At 39.1% G+C, this 21,271-nt stretch overlaps 1 protein-coding gene across 7 annotated transcripts in view; it reads right to left on the bottom strand.

The window, feature by feature from the left end:
- Positions 1–631: 631 nt before the first annotated feature.
- atf2 (activating transcription factor 2) overlaps positions 632–21,271 on the bottom strand; it is a 144,680-nt gene continuing 124,040 nt past the window's right edge. For all 7 annotated transcript variants that reach the window (XM_080198947.1, XM_080198946.1, XM_080198945.1 and 4 more), the window contains 2 exons: positions 18,326–18,431; positions 632–3,903 (listed from right to left, as the gene is read on the bottom strand). In XM_080198947.1, coding sequence (XP_080055073.1) covers positions 3,668–3,903; positions 18,326–18,431 — 342 coding nt within the window. In that variant the 3' untranslated portion in view covers positions 632–3,667. The remainder of the gene's footprint in view (positions 3,904–18,325; positions 18,432–21,271) is intronic.

The following is a 21,271-nucleotide window of genomic DNA, read 5'->3' as shown; positions in this document are numbered from 1 at the left end:
GCCATCCTCACATATCCACTGTATCTCATCTGCAATCACCCTGGTTTCTTCAGTTTTGTTTAAAGATCTATGCAACTAGTAACACTAATAATGATTACTTTTTTTTTTTACTTAGAAAAGGTTGTTGCAAGCCTCTGGAAATTGGTTTGTTGTAGGCATCACATTATGCTGATAAACATGTAATTATAGATCGACGAAAAATAAATTATGCTGAACACAGCATGAACTAACCTGTAGGCTGTAATTTGACCGGCCTGCCCATCATGGGAATTGAAGCACTTTGGTAGGGGGGTTGTGGCAGAAAGAACTATGGAAAAGTCTGTTGATCTTGGGTAGGATTTTACAATTTCGGGACAAGCAAGGCCGTAAAATCCTGCCCATAATTTCACTAGGATATCTATGTTCAAATTATATACTTAAATTTACTTCAGAGAAGATTTACATTGTTTAATTATTCAAATGATTTTAACTGCAGTTAGTCACTTTCAATCAACAACCTCTTGTGTACAATGGCTGATTTTGAATTTAGCTCATTATTAAGATTATGGGTACCTCATGCAAATTAAGAGGAAAACCAAACTAAATCAAGTGTTTTGTAACAGGATTTTTATTTTGGAATCAAATTCATCGTAAGCTTTTAGAAAGCCAAGGGTCAGTGTCACTTAAAGTGCTTAAGTTTTTGCAACATTAACTGCAATCCAACATGACAATAAAGCTTGAATTTCAGACATGAAAGGCAAATTCTGCTGTACAAGTAGCTTTTGGTAGATGGCAGCACTAGTATTAAGAATCCTGATGGCCACCTTTGTGTGCAGCTGCATGAAGTTGTATGTCGACCCTCAGTATGCAAACACGAAGTGTCATTGCAAGATGAGGTTCTATCTGTCCCCAATGTTGTGAAGGATGGGTCTGGTAATGTTACCACGGAGCACTTCAAGCAGTTGGGCCGTGCTGTACAATCAGGCCTTCGGGAAAAACTTTGACCACAACTTCATCAGGTAGTGGTCTGCACGTAATGTCTTACAGGTTCTGCAAGAAAAGGAGATGGCAGATCCTGGTTCCCTGAACAGACTATCAATACCATTTGGCAGAATGCCTCATTGTCAGAACTTTCAAACAACAAGAGATAGCATGGCGGCTTGAGAAAGGTCCCATCAAATCCTTCCTACATCCCCAGAGTCTCACCTCTCAACATGTTGGCGTTGAGGTAGTGAGGAGTCCATTCTTCACCACCTTTTGGAATGTGCCTTTGCAGGGAAGATCTAGAGAGGATCAGCCCAAAACAGCTTTGTGGTGCAGGACTTTGCGCTCTACGGGCTGTTTCCTGGGACACAGAGATAAACATCCACTGTGGTTGGAGGATCATCAGCTGGATGAAAGTTGCTTTTTGGTTTGCCCAACACTTGCTGGTCTTCCAGTATAGAGTTATATTTGACTGATTATTGCAGACCAGCACATTCCTAAGATCCAGAACTAAAGCTTAGGGCATCCACTGCAGAGGTGCAACCGGGAAAGATTGCTGTTTAAGGCCCAGTGAGAGACTGGAAAATTGTTGTGTCAGGCATGCAACTTGTTCTATGTATTTTGTGAATATCAAGGGTATTGAAATTGTATTGAGGTACCTCAGATAAATATTTGTATGAAGGAAAGTTGATTTCTATTGTACTTTGTAATTTTCTAATTTGAAATGTTTTGTTCTCAGGCTGTATGTCTGACATGCAATGTATTTTGTAAATATCAAAGGAATTACAATTATATAGAGGCACTTGAGAGGAACATGATTGTGTGGCACTTTATGTAATCTTCAGGTTGAAATGTTCTGCAATATACTTTTAAATATTTTATGAATGAATTATATTTTTGGGGGAAAAATAGTACACCCAATATTTCCTCCTAAAAATGCAGCTGACATTTTGAAATAAAAATGTTATAATTTTACGCACTTAAAAACAGTTTATTGACATGTTCTTAGATAAATTATTTATTCTCTCAGAGAACTTATTCATGCAAATTGCACAAAGAGGAAGAATACACCTCAAGCTACCTCTGTAGAAATGGAAGCTTGCAATCAGGAAGATAAAAGACATTTTTTTTTGTCTACAGATAGCCTGTAAAACAAGAATTATGAAATTGATTCTGTTGAATAGTGTAATTGATATCTATCACAAAGAATTCATCTACCACTATATGTTGAGAAGTTTCCTTCAAAGGTCCCAAGCAATTCTATCGAACAGTTTGTCTCAGTTCCTACTTTCTAATCTGGCAAATTACACAATTATAAACTAGAAGACCTGTAAAGCTGTACTGGAGAAATTACATTCCATGTCCTGTTAATTTTGCTACTCATTACTCCTTGTGGTAGCACAATGTGCACATATCTATAGACATATTTACAAATATGAAGAACTAATGGTATCCTGCTGTCTATGTTTTTTTTCACCTTTTGTTTTCTTTCCATTGGTATTGTCACTGCCACTGCATACGATTTGAGTAGTTTTTTCTGCTTCTCCTGTTTTAAACGATATCTCTAAGTATGACCAAGAAGTCACTACAGTGTTGATGGCACATTTAGTAAAATCAATTATTTCACAGAAGTTTTGATGAGGAGATAGATAATATACAATCAATCTCATCAATAACAATCAAACTGCACATGGAATGTTAATCATCAATATTCATTATTTGTATACACAATAATTTTAAATAGGATTCCACCAAAAAGTCAGTGTGACGTTAAAAGGCAACATTCACAGAACTGTTGGTCTAAACTATAGACCACCAATAATGCATCATTCATTGTGATACCCAACATAGTTGCTGAGCTTTTCAGGCAACAGATTTAAAAAACAATGTACTGGCTATACCTTATTAAAAATGACATAACAAAAAACTAATTAATCAAAATTATTAACAGTAATGAACATTCTTTCAATTTTTCATTCCCATTGCAATGTGCAAATTAGAAAAGGCAAAGAGAATAAATTCATTGTTGGATCTGAAAACAAAATCTCCTTCATGACCAGCTTAGAGTCCAAGAATTTATAAAGTAATAATTACTCATTTAGATGTGTAACCCATTTTGTTCAACTACACATTTGTCAGCATCTTATTTTAGAACTAAAAAGGTCTGTTTGAAGAGAAACACTGGAAATTTCATTTGCTCCAATCCTTCCCCTGTCTGTCACAGATTGGTGGCTGGATTTTTCTTGGACCTCTGGATAGCTGGTCATGATCAGGTGAACAGTAGTGCAGGTCAAGTTAGCCCATGTGGAGCTTTGGTATCAATAATGTTTGACAGTTGTTTCACAGTTTCAGGAGAGTGACCTTTTAAAGTCATGCCACTGTTCACAAAAACTCTTGTCTCCTACCACACAGACAGACAGAAAATAAACACTTAAATATTGTTTTAGTTATAGAAAATAGAAAATGCCAAATGCATTGTGGGCCAGAGAACAATGACTAAGAGATCTGTTTTCAAGGCTGAAGCTAAGTGTTCACTTTGCTTACACTGCTGTTGCCACATCTGAAATACAACTAATAAAAGCAACTAAACTTGGAGTATAGAATTTGTTTCTTGGAGATTTGTCCTCCTAGTTCCAAAATTTCCATTTTACAGTCACTGTTGAGACAATATCTGTGGATTTAAGTAATACAAATATTATTCCAATCAACTTCCTGAAGGTTGAGACTGAGACGAAGGAGCAATGGTAATATGAGACTGGACGGGTAGGTTCATCTCTGAACTCTGGTCTGCCATCTGGGTGAGGACTGAAGTAGCAACAGCTTCTACCATTGCCGTTGAACTTATACCATTTGAGGTGCTGATGGAACTGTGTTGAATGACTTGGGTTTGAGGGCTGCTAGGTAGTGGACTGTCTATAGAACTCTCATCCTTTTCTGCATCTGATGAAAAGCAAATCAGATATTTAGTTACATAGAAGTTTATATTAAAATTGATTGTAAGCAGTTTCTACTGTTTGTGCTCTGCAACATTAATTGTAACTTAAAGCAGTGTGGATATGAATTATTTGTGCCATTCAAGTAACACCATGACAATGTGTATTTTATGCTTGAGAAATTGCATAACATATTACTGTACTCAAAACATAAATATTAATGTAGACACATTGTTGCCTAAACAAGTATTCAAATAATCAAAGTATATTACCATTTACTTCAGGACTAACACTTCCTAATTTTGATCACTGCTATCTTATTGTATTATAATTCTGATTATGTAAATGACAACTCATGATCAATACTGTCCTTCTAACTTAATACCTTGTGAAAACTAAACCTGTACCCAAAAAATCTGGCAAGAAACGTAATGCCATCTTTTTCTGCTGTCTTGTATTAAGCATAGAAAAGTGCCCTTCATATCAGAGGTCAAGACAGGTTTCCTTTGTTTAGCATGATATATTAACACAGCACACTATGCCGTTATATCTGGAGGTTTCAGAAAAGGTGCTTTTGGGTAGCATTGTATTTTAAATGGTAAAGCTCACTTTCTAAACAAACAGTTGTTTGTCACTTGAATCTACCTGATTAAATTAGGAAACATTTAGTCAGTTTCCAATTGGTTCACAAGGAGGACTAGATACACATGTGACATTCCACCTGCTTGTTGGCAGTAAGTTGTAGATAAATCAGAAACCAGGATTATCCACCTTCTTGGTAGAGTGTGACTACATGGTAGTGGAGGATCACAAATCGGACTAATTAATAGATTTTTAAAATGAAAAATGTGCTTTGACAAGAAAATTATCTTTAAATGGAGCATCATCTTTACATGAATAAAATACTTAAAACCCCTGATTTATAACTTAAGATTTCTTCATCTGAGGCTCACCTGCCAACTACTTGCAGCGATGGATGATTACTGTACCTGATTCTAATGATGCACACACAGGAGAATAAGCACTGTTTAGAGTCTAAATGCCACCAGCTGTTCTACAGTTGTAGAGAATTAATTGGATCCAGATTTAAAACTAAAAACCTATACCATATCTGACTCATAATTCAACTAATGACACGCTTCTCTTGTAAGCTAAATTAATATTTTCATGAAAACCAAAAGTGCTCAATGCAAGCCAAAATGCAGATTAATAAAAATTGTCTTCTGGATAACGTTTTGCAAAACATCAAATTTTCAAATAAAAAGCTGAAAGTTTTGAATTCATTATGGTCAAAGAATGTGTAAAGTGTTTTTAATATAATTTACACCTAATATTATTCACACTGTAGGCGATTATAATATAATGCAAAGGCATAAACATATAATGAACCCATAACCCATAAATCCAGTCTTTTTACATGTCTTTATTATTTTACATTGTCATCATTGCCATTGCTGTTTGGCAAATAACAGAAGATGAAAATAAAGTGTATTTTTTTTGTGTGTGTATTATATATATATATATATATATACACACACACACACACACACACATATATATAAAATATATATGCATATATACTTCTAACATTTCAGTCATTGGAGTTGAAGTCTGAACATTATGCTGCCCATCAGGAAGACAGAGTTTAGATTTAAGGAAAAATATGTGCACAGTATGCATGCCAGTACAAGGCACTATCCGCATCAATAAGAAAACACATGCAGAGCTGTCAGGTTGTAGCTATGACTGACTAATCTCCATAGCAATCACTGTCAATAGCAAAGGTCTGCAGTTTTCTTGTATAATGTACCTTCAGGCTACAGTGTAAATCCACAAAGCACTCAACTGATTGCAGATCAAAGGACTTGGAGTTATGCTCCAGACCTAATAAAATTTATGCATAAAATCTAGATAGATTGACCGTTTTTCTTCATTTTGTTTCTTTTTAAATTAACCCTCAGTGGAATAAAAGCACTTTTAGTTTCTTTGTTTTTAGTTTTGAATTTTTCATTTCATAGATATTCACCACAAATATGCTTTAATTAAATCAAACAAAATCAGATTAGATTTATAAACAGATACTCATTTCTGCATTTCCCTTTCAAGTTGCAAAAGGGAAATTTAAATCCTGTTGTGGCAGAAAATGATTTTCAAAGGTCAAAGGATATGGCTGGTCTCAAGATGATTAATTTGGTTACTGCCATTTTTCTTTATATTCATTCAGAGGATATAGCAATTGTAAGAAAGGCCTGCATTTGTGCACGCCCCTAATTGTCTTTGACAGGGTGGTAGTGAACCTTCTTCTTGGATTGCTACAATACATACGATGGACATACTATCAGAATGTTGCAGATAGGGAGTTCCAGGATTTTGACCCAGTGGCCATGGAGGAATAGTTGTGATGGTTTACGAGTCAGTGGAAAACTTGGAGGTGATATTGTTCTCATGCACATGCTGCCCATGTCCTTCAAAAATGTGGAGGTCACAGGTTTGGGAAGAGCTTTACCAGATTCAATCCTGTGGATAGATTACTCAGCAGCTAAAGTATGCTGGGGGTGAAAGAAGGCAATGCTTAAGCTTGTGGATGACAGCCAATCATGCAGACTGCTTTGTCAGAATGTTACCAAATTCTATGACTGCTGTTGCCACATTCATCTAGACAATTGGAGAATGTTCTATCACACTTATCACTAGTAGGTGGGGGAGAGGCTTTCAGAAGGTGAATTATTCAACAACAACTTGTGTTTAAAAAGCACCTTCAACACACTAAAATGTACTGAGACATTTCACAATAGCGGTTTCAAACAATACTTAATACCTATCCACTTTAAGAGATATTTGGGTAAGTGAGCAAAAATTTGGTAAAAGAGGTGGATTTTAAGGAACATCTTAGAGGAGGAAAGTGAGGAGAGATTTAGGGGAAAAAATTCAAAGTTCAGGTCCTAGGCAGCTGAAGACACAGCTGTCAATGGTAAAGCAATTAAAATTGGGTAAGTTCACTGCAGGGCCAAATGAAACACTAATCTTCTGAACAATCTGGTTCAGCCTCAGACTGTTGACAGGGAAAAGGGATGGAAGTCAGTGGCCAGGGAACACAGTTTGCAGTGGGATTGAAGACAGCTGAATTTTGCCACTTACCTAGATGTGCCACTGCTGGAGCCAAAAAGCAAGGGGCAACTCACCTGAGGAGGCACATTGCCAATTACAGGCCGTACTGGACTGCACCGTCCAGTTAATAATTGTTAGTCTGCCCCATGAGTTGCTGAAGGGGCTGACAACTCAACTGCCTCCCTGTTAGCAGTAGCCATTGCTGAGGCTGCAACTCCAGAAAGAGGGACCCTCAACAGTGGGGCATCCTTGTTGAGAGTTGAGTTAATGTTGTAATTCAGCCAAACACTGGTTTATCGTTACCAACACCCTTTATTGTGCACCAAAGGAAAGAGTCACCCCGCTGCTCACAGTCAGGTAGTTTTCACCTTGGGACCTACAACCTCAGTCCAGGTAAAGCAAAAGGCTTTAAAACCTCCGCAGACTGCTTCCCAGTGGATGAGCCTCTACTCGCTCATTAAGGCAGCTTGTACTCCAAGAAGCCAATGGGGAGATCTACAGATGATCCCTTTGTGGCCATAATGTCCCTCCCTCTTTAGGTCCCTGTCACTTCCAGCACACTCACTGAAAAGAGGTTCTTGCCATTGCCTGGTGCTCATTTGAAGATCTGTTAAAGCAGGCCAGGCAGTGTAAAACTAACAGGGGTCATTCTCTTTCGGAGAAAGCAGTACAGGGAAATTGATGTGGGTTCCTGCTCAGGATCCACTTCAGCTCTGAGGCCCACTTCTTCAGCATTCATCTCTAAGTCCATACTTTCACTATCCAGAGGAGCCAATGCAGAGTCAGCTGGCAGTGGCTGACATAGCTGGTGGTGGGACCTGTTCAGGCAGGGACTCCCTGGTTTTGAGATAGTCCAAGTCCTTCTTTAGGGTTGTACCCTTAACTTTGATCTTGTAAAATACTAGTCCTGTCTTCTCCATAATGATCCTATGTACCCAGCTGGGAACATCCCCAGCAGTCCTTACATGAACTCCCATTGCAAAAGTTCTTTTTCTCCTGCAGAATCAGTTTCCTTTTTGGTTTTCCTGTTGGGATTCCACCCTCCCCACCATGTTTGGAAGTAGCAGGCTCAATTTGGTACAAAGCTACCATCCTATTAATAGTGCTGCTTGAACAACACCTGTTGTGTGTGGTCCTAAAATTGAACATAATTTGTGCCAGTTTAGTCTCCATGGATGCCACCAGTTATTTCTTGATGCCCTTTCTGAAGGTTTGAACTGCTCATTCTGCCAGTCCAGGTGATAAGGTGCAGTTTGGACATGTAGGATACCATTAGATAGCCCAAAGCTCTGGAAATCACTGCTAGTGAAGGCTATGCTATGCGGAAGCCAGGATTTCTGGTATTCCATGTGTGGGAAAGCTTTGCTGCAATTTCTCAACCATGGCCTGAGTAGTCGTGGAGCCCATGTTGTGCACCTCCAACCATTCGGAGTATGTGTCTAAATCTTAGAGTCAAGATTGGGTCACCAGACGTAACTCCTAGCCAGCATCTTTATTTTGGATACTCCCGAGTGGCCAATATGTATTTCCAATAATATTAGACATGGTCCTGGGGAGAGAACAATTACTCAGGACCCTCAAAAAAATGATACCACCCTCAACACTAAATTCAGTTTTTTTGATGAGGTAGAGCTTCATTTCTTCAGAGGGTTGTCCATGGAATCTAACAGAGGATCATGTGCCTTATTTTGGGTAAGGTTGCATCTTTTTGGGTCCAGGCTTTAATCTGCCTTGCTGGCAGTGGCAAGGTTTCCAGAAAGCTCAGAGGCATCATAACCTCCTCCAATGTTGGTAAAGGAACCAGGCTTGTAGGCAGTGGGAGGCGACTCAGTGCATCAGCATTAAGTGTCCAGGCTCCAGGGCAGTGTTCCAGAAGCTATTTGTAAGCTGCCAATAACAAAGCCCAGTACTATATCTGAGTGGAGGTGATGGGAGGATTGCCTTGTCCTCTTTGAAGAGGTCCAATCAAGATTGATGGTCAATAATTATAAAAAACGTTGACTATAGAGTATTGATGGAAATTCATCACACCAAATACAACTGCCAATTCTTCCTTTTCAATTTGAGAATATTGCATCTGAAAAGGTCCAGGAGGTATTCAGAATAGGTTTTCAGTCCTCCCTTTTCAGTGATGTGACAGCACTGCACTAACCCCATACAGGAAAGCATCACGAGTTAATATAAGGTCTTTCTTAGGGTCAAGATGGGCCAGTAAGTTAAATGACAATAACTGATGTTTAACTTTAGAAAAAGCATTGGCTTGTAGAGCTTTCAGGACGAACTTTGATATTTTCATAATACAGCATGCAAGAGGACCATCTTAGAATTCCCATTGCAAAAGTTCTTTGTCTTCTGCAGAATCATAGTTTCCTTTTTGGTTTTCCTGTTGGGATTCCATCCTCCCCACCATGTTTGGAATAACTGATATTTTCATAATAGAGCATGCAAGAGGACCATCTTAGAACTCCCATTGCAATTTGGGATAACCTTTCCTTAATATTTGACTAATCCCAGGAAGATTATGACTTGGTGTTCCTTGGAGTAGATTGGATGAAATCCCTTGCCATCTACTCGGTAGCCTAAGTAGGTTACTTTGGCTGCTTGAAAAACGCATTTCTCCTCAAAGTGAACTCTCACACTGGAGAATCTCTGCAAGACGCCAAACAGTATATTCGTAGAGCCCCTTATGTGTGTTGATAGTCACATATTTCTGGGAGAACGGGACCAGTTCAAGCTGAAGATGGGCATGGCTTGTGACCAGCTTGGAGAACATTTTGCTACCTGTTAACCGAGTGTATAAATCTTTGATTCAGGGCAATGGGGTACATATTGAGTTTGGAGACCCAGTTGTGGGGACAATAAACTAACAGTCAAAGATAAACCGATTTGTTGGGCTTAAGAAAAGGGACTGCAGGTGTTGCCCATTCTGCAAATTGCACAGGCCTTATTACATTCAAGCTTTGAAGGTGTCCTAATTCATTTTCCTGGGATTAGTCAAATATTAAGGAAAGGTTATCCCAAATTTGGCTTCTAAGATGTTCCTCTTGCATGCTCTACTATGAGCTCATTGGGGATGGTGCACTGGAGCCAGCAATTTTACCTGCCTTCATCTCGTAGCCTGTTATGTCTTGCAGACCTTGCTAGAGTTGGCAGGTATCTGTGTGGCTAGCCTGGAATTCTGGCTTGGTCCACTAGTATCTTGATTCCCTCCACACAGATAGTTAGTCTGGCTTTGGGACCTACAACCTTGGTCCAGGTAAAGTAACGGTCTTAAAAATCCCACTGACTGCTTCACATTGGGCAAGCCTCCACTCGCTCGTACTGTATGAAGCCTAGGGGGAGATCTACTGATGATCTCCTGTGGCCTTCACAGCCATCATAATAGTTAGGTTGGGGGAAACTGGGGCTCAGTAATTGGAAAGGGAAGGTTGATTACAGAGCACCAACAATGCCGCTGGAAGGAGGGAAGCCATTGCAACTGGGGGATGAGAGGATGGATTGCCCCTCTGCTCAAAAATCATCCAATTCAACCCTGAATATATTAACGCAGCTTCCTTGAGGGAAAAAAATTCCAAAGTCTAGCAAGCCTTTGAGGAGAATTTTCGCTTCATTCGATTTTAAACAGAAGACTCCTTATTTTTAAACTGTGACATGTGGTTCTTACTAGTCCCAAAAAACTCCCTCCCAGCATTTACCCCATCAAATTCCCTCAGAATGTTGTGTGTTTCAATATGATCACCTTTCACTTCAACAAGTACAGGCCTAATTTGCACAACCTTTTCTCTCATGACAACCCCTTCATCTCAGGAATAGGCCGAGTGAACCTTCGCTAAACTGCTTCAAATGCAAGTAAATCCCTTCTTAAGTAATAAGACAAATTGTACATAGTACTCCAGATGCATTCTCACTAAGGCCCTGTACAGCAGTAGCAATACTTCTCAACTTTTATAGTCCATTGTCCTTGCAACAAAGGCAAACATTCCCGATGCCTTCCTAATTACTTGCTGTACATGCATGCTAGCTTTTGTACTTCATGTACCAGGATACCCAGATCCTCCTGTAGCAGATTTCTGCAATTTCCATCTTCCTGCCAAAATAGACAATCTCACATTTGCCCGTGTTATATGATATCTGCCAAATTTTGACCCATTCACTTAACCTCTCTCTATCCTTTACATCTTTCTTTCCTACCTTTGATTCAGTGAATTTAGTTACCATACACTTTGCCCCTTCAAAGTCATTAATATTGATTGTGAAGAGTTGAAGTCCCAGAACGAATCCCTGTAGCGTATCACAAGTTAAAACTTTCCAATTTGAAATTATCTATTTATCCAAATTTTCTGTTTCCTGTTAACTAACCAATCTTCTATCCATGCTATTATATTACCTCTAACACCATGAGCTCTTATCTTGTATAACAACTTACATGGCGCTTTATTTTGGAAAACCAAATACACCTCACCTACTGGTTCCACATTATCCACCCTGCCTTTTACATCCTCAAAACACTTGACAAATTGGTCAAAAATTATTTCTTTTTCACAAAACCATGTTGACCTTGCCTACATGTAATATGACTTTTTAAATGTCCTGCTGATACCTATGTAATAATGGATTCAAACTGTTCAGACTGACTAGTTTATAGTTTCCTGCTTTCTGTCTCTTCCCTTTCTTGAATAGAGATGTTACATTTGTAGGTTTCCTTAGTAGAATGCAGGTAATTTTGGAAGATTAGATTGCAATGCATTCAGAATTTCTATAGCCACTAATTGCAAGACCCTAGAATGCAGGTCATCAGGTCCAAGGAACTTGTCAGTTTTCAGATCTAATAGTTTCTCCCAACACGTTTTCCCGAATGATTGATTATTTTAAGCTCTTCTCTCCCTTTTCCCTCTTGACTTTCAATTATTCTAGGGATGCTTTTTGTGTCTTCTACAATAAAGGCTAATGCAAATGCCTCTGCCATTTCCTGTTTCGCATCATTAATTTACCAGTCTCATCCTCCAAGATACCAGTACTTACTTTTCCTTTCCACATGCTTGTAGAAACTTTTTTTTAAATTTCCAGCTCGCTCTCATACTCCAATTTCTTCCTCAATTATTTGTTTAGTCATTCCTTGTTGGCTTCAAAAATGTGTCCAATCTTCTGATCTACCACGAATCTTTCAATATTATATGTGCTTTTAATTTGATACTACCTTTAACTTCCTTAGATTGCCAGATAGTGCATCCTTTCCAATGGAATACATTTTTGTTGAGAATTATGAAATATAACCTTAAATAAGAACATAAGAAATAGGAGCAGGAGTAGGCCATCTAGCCCTTTGAGCCTGCCCCGCCATTCAATAAGATCATGGCTGATCTGTCATGGCTCAGTTCCACATTCCCGCCCTCTCCCCATAACCCTTAATCCCCTCGCTTATCAAAAACCCATCAACCCGCGTCTTAAAAATATTTAGCGAGGCAGCCTCCACCACCTCAACGGGCAGAGAATTCCAGAGATTCACCACCCTTTGAGTGAAGAAGTTCCTCCTCAACTCCGTTCTAAACCGCCCCCCCCTTTATCTTGAGGCTGTGCCCCCTAGTCCTACTGTCCTTTCTGAGCGGGAAGAGTCTCTCCACCTCTATCCTATCCATCCCATTCATCATCTTATATGTCTCAATGAGATCTCCCCTCATTCTTCTAAACTCTAATGAGTACAAGCCTAGTTTATTCAGCCTCTCCTCATAGCTCAAGCCCCTCAACTCCGGCATCAGCCTAGTAAACCTCCTCTGCACTCCCTCCAAGGCCAAAATATCCTTGCGTAAGTACGGCGACCAAAACTGCACACAGTACTCCAGCTGCGGCCTCACCAATGCCCTATACAGCCGCAGCAAGACCTCCCTACTTTTATATTCAATCCCCCTCGCTATGATGTCAGCCACTTCTCCATTACTGCTCTTTTAGGCTATTTTCACAGTCCACATTAGTCAACTCTGCCTTCATACCCTTGTAATTGCCTTTAAGTTAAGTCACTAGTCTTGGACCCACAGTTTTCACCCTCAAACTGAATATGAAATTCTAACATGTTATGATCACTGTTGCCTAGAGGTTCCTTTACTATGAGGTTTTCAATTAATCTTGTCTCAATACACATTACTTGGTCTAAAATAGCCTGCACCTTGGTTTACTCTTGAATGCGTTGCTCAAAGAAATTGTCCTGAATACATTCTAGGAACACATCTTTCAGGCTTCCTTTTCTAATTTGATTTGTCCAATGTGTATGGGGATTAGAATTGCCCATGATTATTGTAGCACCTTTCTTTCAAGTCCCCATTAGTTCTTCTTGTATGGTCTGTATAGGTACTGATAGGGAGTCTCTAAACTACTACCTCAAGTGACTTAATTCCTTATCATCACACAAAGTGATTCTACATCTTACTCTGCTAAACCAAGGTCATCTCTCATCAGTGTACTAATCAATCTTATATAATACAGCTATCCCACTTGTCCTTTCTACTTGTTCTTCTGAAACATCAATACTCTTTAATATTCAGGTCTCAGCCTCATTCACCTTGCAACCACATCTCTGTAATGGCTATCAAGTCATTATTTATTTCTATTTGTGCTATCAATTCAGCCATTTTGAATGCTATGTTATAAAAACATAGCATATGTGGCCTAGGTGATTTGGAACACGTGCTTCACAAAAAGCAACTCAATCAGTGAGTAAGACTTGTACAGAAAGGGAGGGCTGCCTTGATGGCAAGAAGTTGTTTCATGTGTGTAGATATAGAGCTTTTAATTCTGCCTTTTATTGACCTTCCACACTGACATCTGCTAGTGCACTCTTAAGTTTGTAGGCTTTGTCCCTTCTTGTTAACCTCTGCTTATCATTACCCATATTGCCAAATTGCTCCATTGGCTTGTCCTCACTCTTTGATTGAGCACAATTGCTCCTACTGTGATTATTCCACAACTTCATTATTTTGTTTAACCTCTCTCCACTGCCCAAGTTATATGATTTTCTAGAATACCATTCCTAGCATGGTCCATTGAAGACTGTCCCAATAGTATCTGGTTGAAGGTTGCTGCAAATGAACCATAGAACCATAGTTCCATAGAAAATTACAGCTCAGAAACAGGCCTTTTGGCCCTTCATGTCTGTGCCAAACCATTTTTTGCCTAGTCCCACTGACCAGCACTTGAACCATATCCCTCCACACCCCTCTCATCCATGAACCCGTACAAGTTTTTCTTAAATGTTAAAAGTGACCCCGCATTTACCATTTTATCCGGCAGCTCATTCCACACTCACACCACTCTGTGCGTGAAGAAGCCCCCCCTAATATTCCCTTTAAACTTTTCTCCTTTCACCCTTAACCCATGCCCTTTTTTTTTCTCCCCTAGCCTCAGTGGAAAAAGCCTGCTTGCATTCACTCTATCTATACTCATCAAAATCTTATACACTCTATCAAATCTCCCCTCATTCTTTTTCGCTCCAGGGAATAAAGTCCTAACCTATTCAATCTCTCTCTGTAACTCAGCTTCTCAAGTCCTGGCAACATCCTTGTGAACCTTCTCTGCACTCTTTCAACCTTATTTATAATGCTTTATAATATTTAGTTTTCTTTTAAATACTCATGTGCCAGACTGTGCCAACGTTAGGATGGAGTCAATTGGTCCCATCATTCATGACTGGGTATGGCAACTGTAAAGCTTTGACATAATCCATTGCTTGTGGGAATGCTGAGCTCTATCCAGCATATTGTAGGATCGTAGCATCCCTACAGTGCAGCAGGAGGCCATTTGGCCATTGAACCAGCACCGACAACAGTCCCATCCAGGCCTGACTGCCATTACCTCACCTATTTACCTGACTTGTCCCCCTGTAACTAAGTATCAATTTAACATGGTCAGTCAACCTAACCCTAACCCGCATATCTTTGCAGTATGGGAGGAAACTAGACCACCTGGAGGAAACTTACGCAGACACAGTGAGAATGTACAAACTCCACATGTTGCTCTCACTGTTTAGCATGCATGAAATCCTGTGTTGGAGCTTCACCTGCTTATTTTAAAGTATGCCTGGCATGGTTTTCTTCATAGCCTGTTGAAGCAGGGTTAGTTACCTGGTATAAACAATAGCTATCAACATCCTGGGATTACCATTAACCAGAAGCTGAACTGGACCAGCTATATAAATACTGTGGCTACAATAGCAGATTAGAGGCTGGGAATTCTGAAATGAATAACTCATTCGACTCAGCAAAAGCTGTCCACTATCTACACCATCGAGTCAGGGGTGTGATGGAATACTCTCCACTTGCATGGATGAATGCAGCTCCAATAAAATTCAAGCTCAGCATGAAGATTTCAACTTTGCTATCACCCAAGACAATGCCGCCTGCTTGATTAGCACTCCATCCAGCACCTTAAGCATTCACTCCCTTCACCACTGATGTACAGTGGCAGCAGTGTGTATCGTCTACAAGATGCACTGCAGCAACACACAAACGTTCCTGTCAAAGCACCTTCCAAACTGCAGCCTTTACCACCTCAAAGGACAAGGATAACAGATGCAGGGTAAAACACCACCTGCAAATTCCCCTCAAAACCATATACTATTCCAACTTGAATATTTTTCACTGTTCCTTTACTATCGCTGGGTCAAAATCCTCGAACACTCTTTCCAAAAGCATTGTGGGTATACCTACACAACATGGACCACTGCAGTTCAAGAATGCAGCTTATCATCCACCTTTTCAAGGGAAATTAGGGATAAACGATAAATGCTGGCCTAGACAAAGATGCCCACATTTTGAGAAAGAATAATTATAATAAATGGTAATGGAAGAGTGAGCAAATGCTGCACCATGATGTTACAGACTGTGGTGTCCTTCAATTTTGTTGCTGTTGATGGTCTACATTGCCTCATGGATGTGTTGAGCTGTAACTGTTCTTCATTTCTCCCATTTAGTATGGTCATAGTTTGTGCATGACACAATGCACTCAGTGCGAATATGGGGCTGCTCTCAACACGGTCTGCATGGTGGTTACTCATATCAATACTAACACAGACAACTATATCAGTGGAAGACAGACTGGTGAGGACAAGTTCACAAAAAGGTTATCCCCATGTATCGGTTACCTCACGGCTTACTGTAAATCCAGTCTGGCAGTTACATCCGTTAGGACTCTGTCTTCAAAGTCAGCAGTGGCACTAATGAGTTAAGTTTGGTAATGGTATTGAAATCTTCCATCCAGAATACATTCCGTGTTCTTGTTACCATCAATGCTTCCTGCAGGTGATGGTTAGCATGGAGGAGGACTTATTCAGTAGTGAGTGAGGGTTTTTACTTTACGTTAATGAACCAGTTGTGTTTATGCTTCATGGTCACATTTACTAATACCAGTTTTTTTATTCCAAGTTTATTTTGTTATTTATTTAATTGAATTCTGATTCATAAACTGCCCCTGGTAGAATTTGAACTCATGTTCTCTAGATCATTAATCTGGACCTTTGGATCACTGATCCAATTGTAAAACCACTGTGAATGTGAAAGTGTAAAAACTTTCTCACTCCATTAAATCACTGCCACTTATAAGTTGTAATAAAGTGACTATGATAACATTGGTGAGAAATCCATATTGTCATAATAGTCTACATATATAATTATGAAACAATATTATACTAACATTTGACTGTTTTTTGATTCTGTAAAGGATCTAGAAATTAGACCAAGCACCTCAGAGTACACTCAAAGTACTTCTCTCACCCAAAGGTCAATATTTTGAGTCCTTATCAATGTTTGCAGTCAATATTCCTTTTAATTTATTCAGTGATTCATACAAATCATGTTTCTAAACAGAAGAGAGTTTTCTTTACTGTAAGATGAGAGGTCTAACTTCATTCCATTGTGATGCCCAACAGGAATTCAATAATAATTTTTTTAGTTCATTGCAATCAATGCTTTCTGCTGAAAACCATAGTTTTTCCATTAACCACCGGTATCGAAAGATTGCTTCATAGAATCCCTACAATGCAGAAGGCCATTTGGTCCATTTAGTCGGCATCTACTATGCACATTTACCAAGACTAATCATAATTTTAATCAGCCATATTTCATATTCTGACCAAATATTACTGTACAGAAAATAGAGCAATTGATACACCAATACTGTGTAGGCATGGTGGGTCAACGCACAGCACATGGACTGCAGCGATTTAAAAGAAGGCAGTTCACCATCACCTTCTCAAAGGCAAATAGGGATGGGCAATAAATACTGGCTAGCCAGCGACATTCATGTCTCACAAAATGAAAAAAACTCTCTCATATGACATTTGGATCTCAATAATGGACACAATGAGGTCCAGTTTCAATCAGGAAGATGTAAATAATTTATTCTTCTTTCAATACAATCCTGTTCAGTTACAATTAGAGTATCCAGCTATATTAGTATGTTGTTCAAGTAAAATGAGGAGAAACACTACAAAAAATGGTTTCATAATCAGTAGATGTTTGAAAATTGAATTATGTGTAACAATTTGTTCTAATTCTCTGGACCTGGTAAGACTTTTAACAGTTGTCTAAATGGATCAATTCAGTGCCTCTCATTTGTTTACCCTTTAATCAAAAACAGCGAGTAAACCCAAAATATAAAATTAGAGAATCTCTGCAGTAAAGAAAGAAGCCATTCAGCCCACAAGCCTGCATCAACAACAATTTCATCCAGGCCCCATAACCCCATGTATTTATCCTAGCTAACCCCTCCAACACTAACAGTCAATTTAGTAAGGGCAATCCACCTAACCTACACATCTTTGGACTGAAAGGGGAAACTGCAACAACTGGAGAAAACCCTCATTCACTGTCACCTGAAGCTGGAATCGAATCCGGGTCCCTGATGCTGTGAGACAGCAGTGCTAACCACTTGGCCACCATGTTGTCCTCCTATATATCCCAGCTTTTAAAAATTGCCCTACTATAATATATAAATAAACATGGCCAACCAACTATTTTTTTTTAAGAAAAAGACAAAAACAATGGAACTTACAGCAACTATAGTTAAATTAAGAGAAACATTTTAAAACAAAATTAAATCCAACAATTTTATTCACCATTGGGAGACCAAATGAATACCATAAGAAACTTGGCATAATACAAATGAATACTCTGTTTTATCTATGCATGTTTGCAACTGAACTACAATAACCTTATGGAATTTCTAATATTTAACTTTAAATACCAACTGCACTTCCCTGTTACTGCCAACTTAGTTCATTTCAGCAGTATTTCATTTCAATAGCCTGGGGATATAGGTAATGGAACATTACTCACTGTGATAGCCAGATTTCTTCTGCATGGCTGTTACAGGGCAATCTTTATGAGCCAGAAGTAGCTGCTTCAGCTGAGCCACTTCGTTTCTCAGCAGGGTGACTTCATTCTAAGGAACAAAGAAAAACTTTGACAAAAAGCATCAGTACTACTGCAGCCGTCACAAGGAAGGGACAAGCTTTAAACATTCTTACATTTCATAGATGGATAGATCTGGCAATACTCAACTCTGCTGAAAAAGGTTTGCTGTCTTACACTTTAAAAATTGGTATTAATATGGAGCCAAAAAGACTTGCCTATACAAATACTGCAAATTTATTTCTAAGGCAACCTATTCTGAATCTTATAATATAAACCTGAAGGCTCATATCAAAATCTCATATTTATCTTAAAACTTAATAAAACATGAGTTTTCTTAATAAGCTATTTTGAACTGAGGAGTATATAGTATTTATCCTGTAGTGGCACAAACATCTTTGTGACAATGCTTTTAGTATAAACTAAATAATGAACCCCAATGTGCTGACTCTGTGGGAATTGCCCAGAAAGTATGAACTTCCAGTGGGTAATTCCCTTGCTCCCTGGCACCCTGAGACTTTGGACAGTTCCGATTTACTTACCTGAATAGTTACCCAGGAAATATTAGACAGAACAATCCTAATGTAACCATGACGGACACCCAATCCCTTACACTGACTCCTCTGACTCCCCCCTCGACCCCTGAACCCCCCAACTCCATCATTCTCCAACCCATTTCCCCCCACTTAACCCCCAACTCCACCAAACCTCACAAATCGAACTTCAGCACCTCGCTCCCCCAATTAATTCCTCACCTGCCTGACCCAACCTCAACATTCTACCCACCTATCATCATGCCCACCAGCCACCTGACTCAGTTGCTACTCTACACCTTCACCTACTCTCCTCACCATCTGCCACCCACGGCTCTTCCACTCCCGCCCTATCCCTTTACCTCACAAACCCTGCCACTTTATCCACTTAATTGTCCACACATTCACTCATATTCTCATGTACTAATTCAAAAAAACTTTTAAGTGTTCCAGTTTTTCAGCGTGTCAGTGAACACTCATCAAAATACAGCCGTTAATGTCATAAAAGGGGCTGTGGTTTGTCTTCTCCCGATTATTCGATATTATGGATTTCAAACATGCTCCGCATTTCTGGAGGAGCAGGGATCAGATGTCCCTGCCAAAAAATGCAGAGCTCCGGCGTTGGCACAGAAAAGTAGGAGCAGAGTGGCAGTGATTGCCATCCCTTGGAAAATTTAGGCCACTTCTAACGTTCGTTTTAACCATGTTACAACCGACACCAAATGAATAGGAAACAAAGTATTCACAAGCTGTCTGCAACTCAGTTACATTTCAACGTAACTCACATCCTCTAATAATTGCTCATTTTAAATTCACTAAGTTTTATTCGGTGGTTTGAAGTTTTTTTTTAAGTTTCAAAACATAAATTTAGGATTTTTTAAGCGCTGCAGATTTTAATGCATGGTTGTATTTTTTCTGGCATGGATTTTGGAATTTTCTGGATTTTTGAAGCAGCTCCTTCACACTGGTTTGTGTGCAACACAATCTGCACTGATCATAAAAATATCAAGTTGCAGATCATGGGACAGAGAATTCTCAATGCTCATAACCATTGTGGGCAGAAACATCGAAGATTTAAAAGTTTGATTAGGTATTTAGAAAAAAAATCTATTAACCTCACAGTGGAGTGATTCTTGCAATAATGGAGAGAGAAACGGCTGATTTCGGATTCTCTGAAAGCTGCCAGGAATGCTGCAGTTGGTGAAACAGGCAGTTTTGTATCTGGAGAAAAGAGAAGGTGGATTCTCACTGATTCTATCCTCTGGGACTGGCTTGGGAATGGCCTCTTTATTGCTGTGCTTACTCTGTTTGGAGAGCAAAAGAAAACTGCCTGGTTTTTTTGAGCAATTCCAATTTTAGGATAGTTGGATTTGAGGCACTGCACTTCGAGCAACTGGTTTTATTTTCTGTTTTAGTAATGATTGTGTCTATTGCAGGGTGAGTGAAGGAGAATGAGTTACACTGGTTGTGGTGTGAAAGCTTCGCATTTGTATGTTCAACTGAATGGAGCGTGCAAATTACTAACCTATTGTACAGTTTGTACTTTAGCTCCATCGGAAAAGGAGTGAAAGGGCAAGCAGCTACTTTCAAGTGAGATGATGGATAACTTAGTTCCAAGAAAAGGGTTAACAATGAATTATTTGCATTTCAACTCAGGTATGGAAAAGACACTGGAGGAAAAAGTGGATCGTGAAAGTGGGAGGGGCGGGGTGTAGTACAGATACAAAATGATAAAGATTAAATTGCACTCGCAGCAATTAAGAGCCACATTACTGTTGGTAAACTGCAACATGTAGATCTAGTTTGTAAAACAATTAAATATTGTTTAAAGTTATAAAAATGTAAAGTTTGTGCAGAAGAGAAGTTTCAACTGCAAACTAATATCAGCCTGGCAGTTACCATTAAAACATAGTGATAATAATATTCAAAAGCCAGTGAATTTTCTCAGGATAGAAAGTCTGTTGTTGTTCTTACCATAAAAACATAAGCAGCAGGGCCAGGAAAACCATTAAGTCTGTCACTGCAATATTGTCCGAAGACAACCCTCCACACCTATTAGGCTTACCGTTTAAAATAATAAGAAAGCAATGATACTTCATTGTAACTTACTACACTGCTCATCTGTGTTTGAATGTCAGCTGAGGAATTATAGAAGAACCTCAAGATTGATTAATGGGTTCATACAAAGTACAGTTTAATTATTTCTTTGACATTCAATTTTCAGTAAAAGACATAATGGGTGGCATGCTTAACGACTTTGCTTCTGGCTAAGATACTAAGGAGGACTGAGAGAAGTTAATGCATTTTCAAAATCCATTAATATCAGTTCAAGTGGAGT

The sequence above is a fragment of the Carcharhinus amblyrhynchos genome, chromosome 11 (assembly GCF_965287045.1).
Source record: "Carcharhinus amblyrhynchos chromosome 11, sCarAmb.v2.hapA, whole genome shotgun sequence".
NCBI classification, from domain to species: Eukaryota; Metazoa; Chordata; class Chondrichthyes; order Carcharhiniformes; family Carcharhinidae; genus Carcharhinus; species Carcharhinus amblyrhynchos.
Note: the sequence above shows the minus strand (reverse complement) of the source record. Positions and strands in the feature narration are given on the sequence as shown.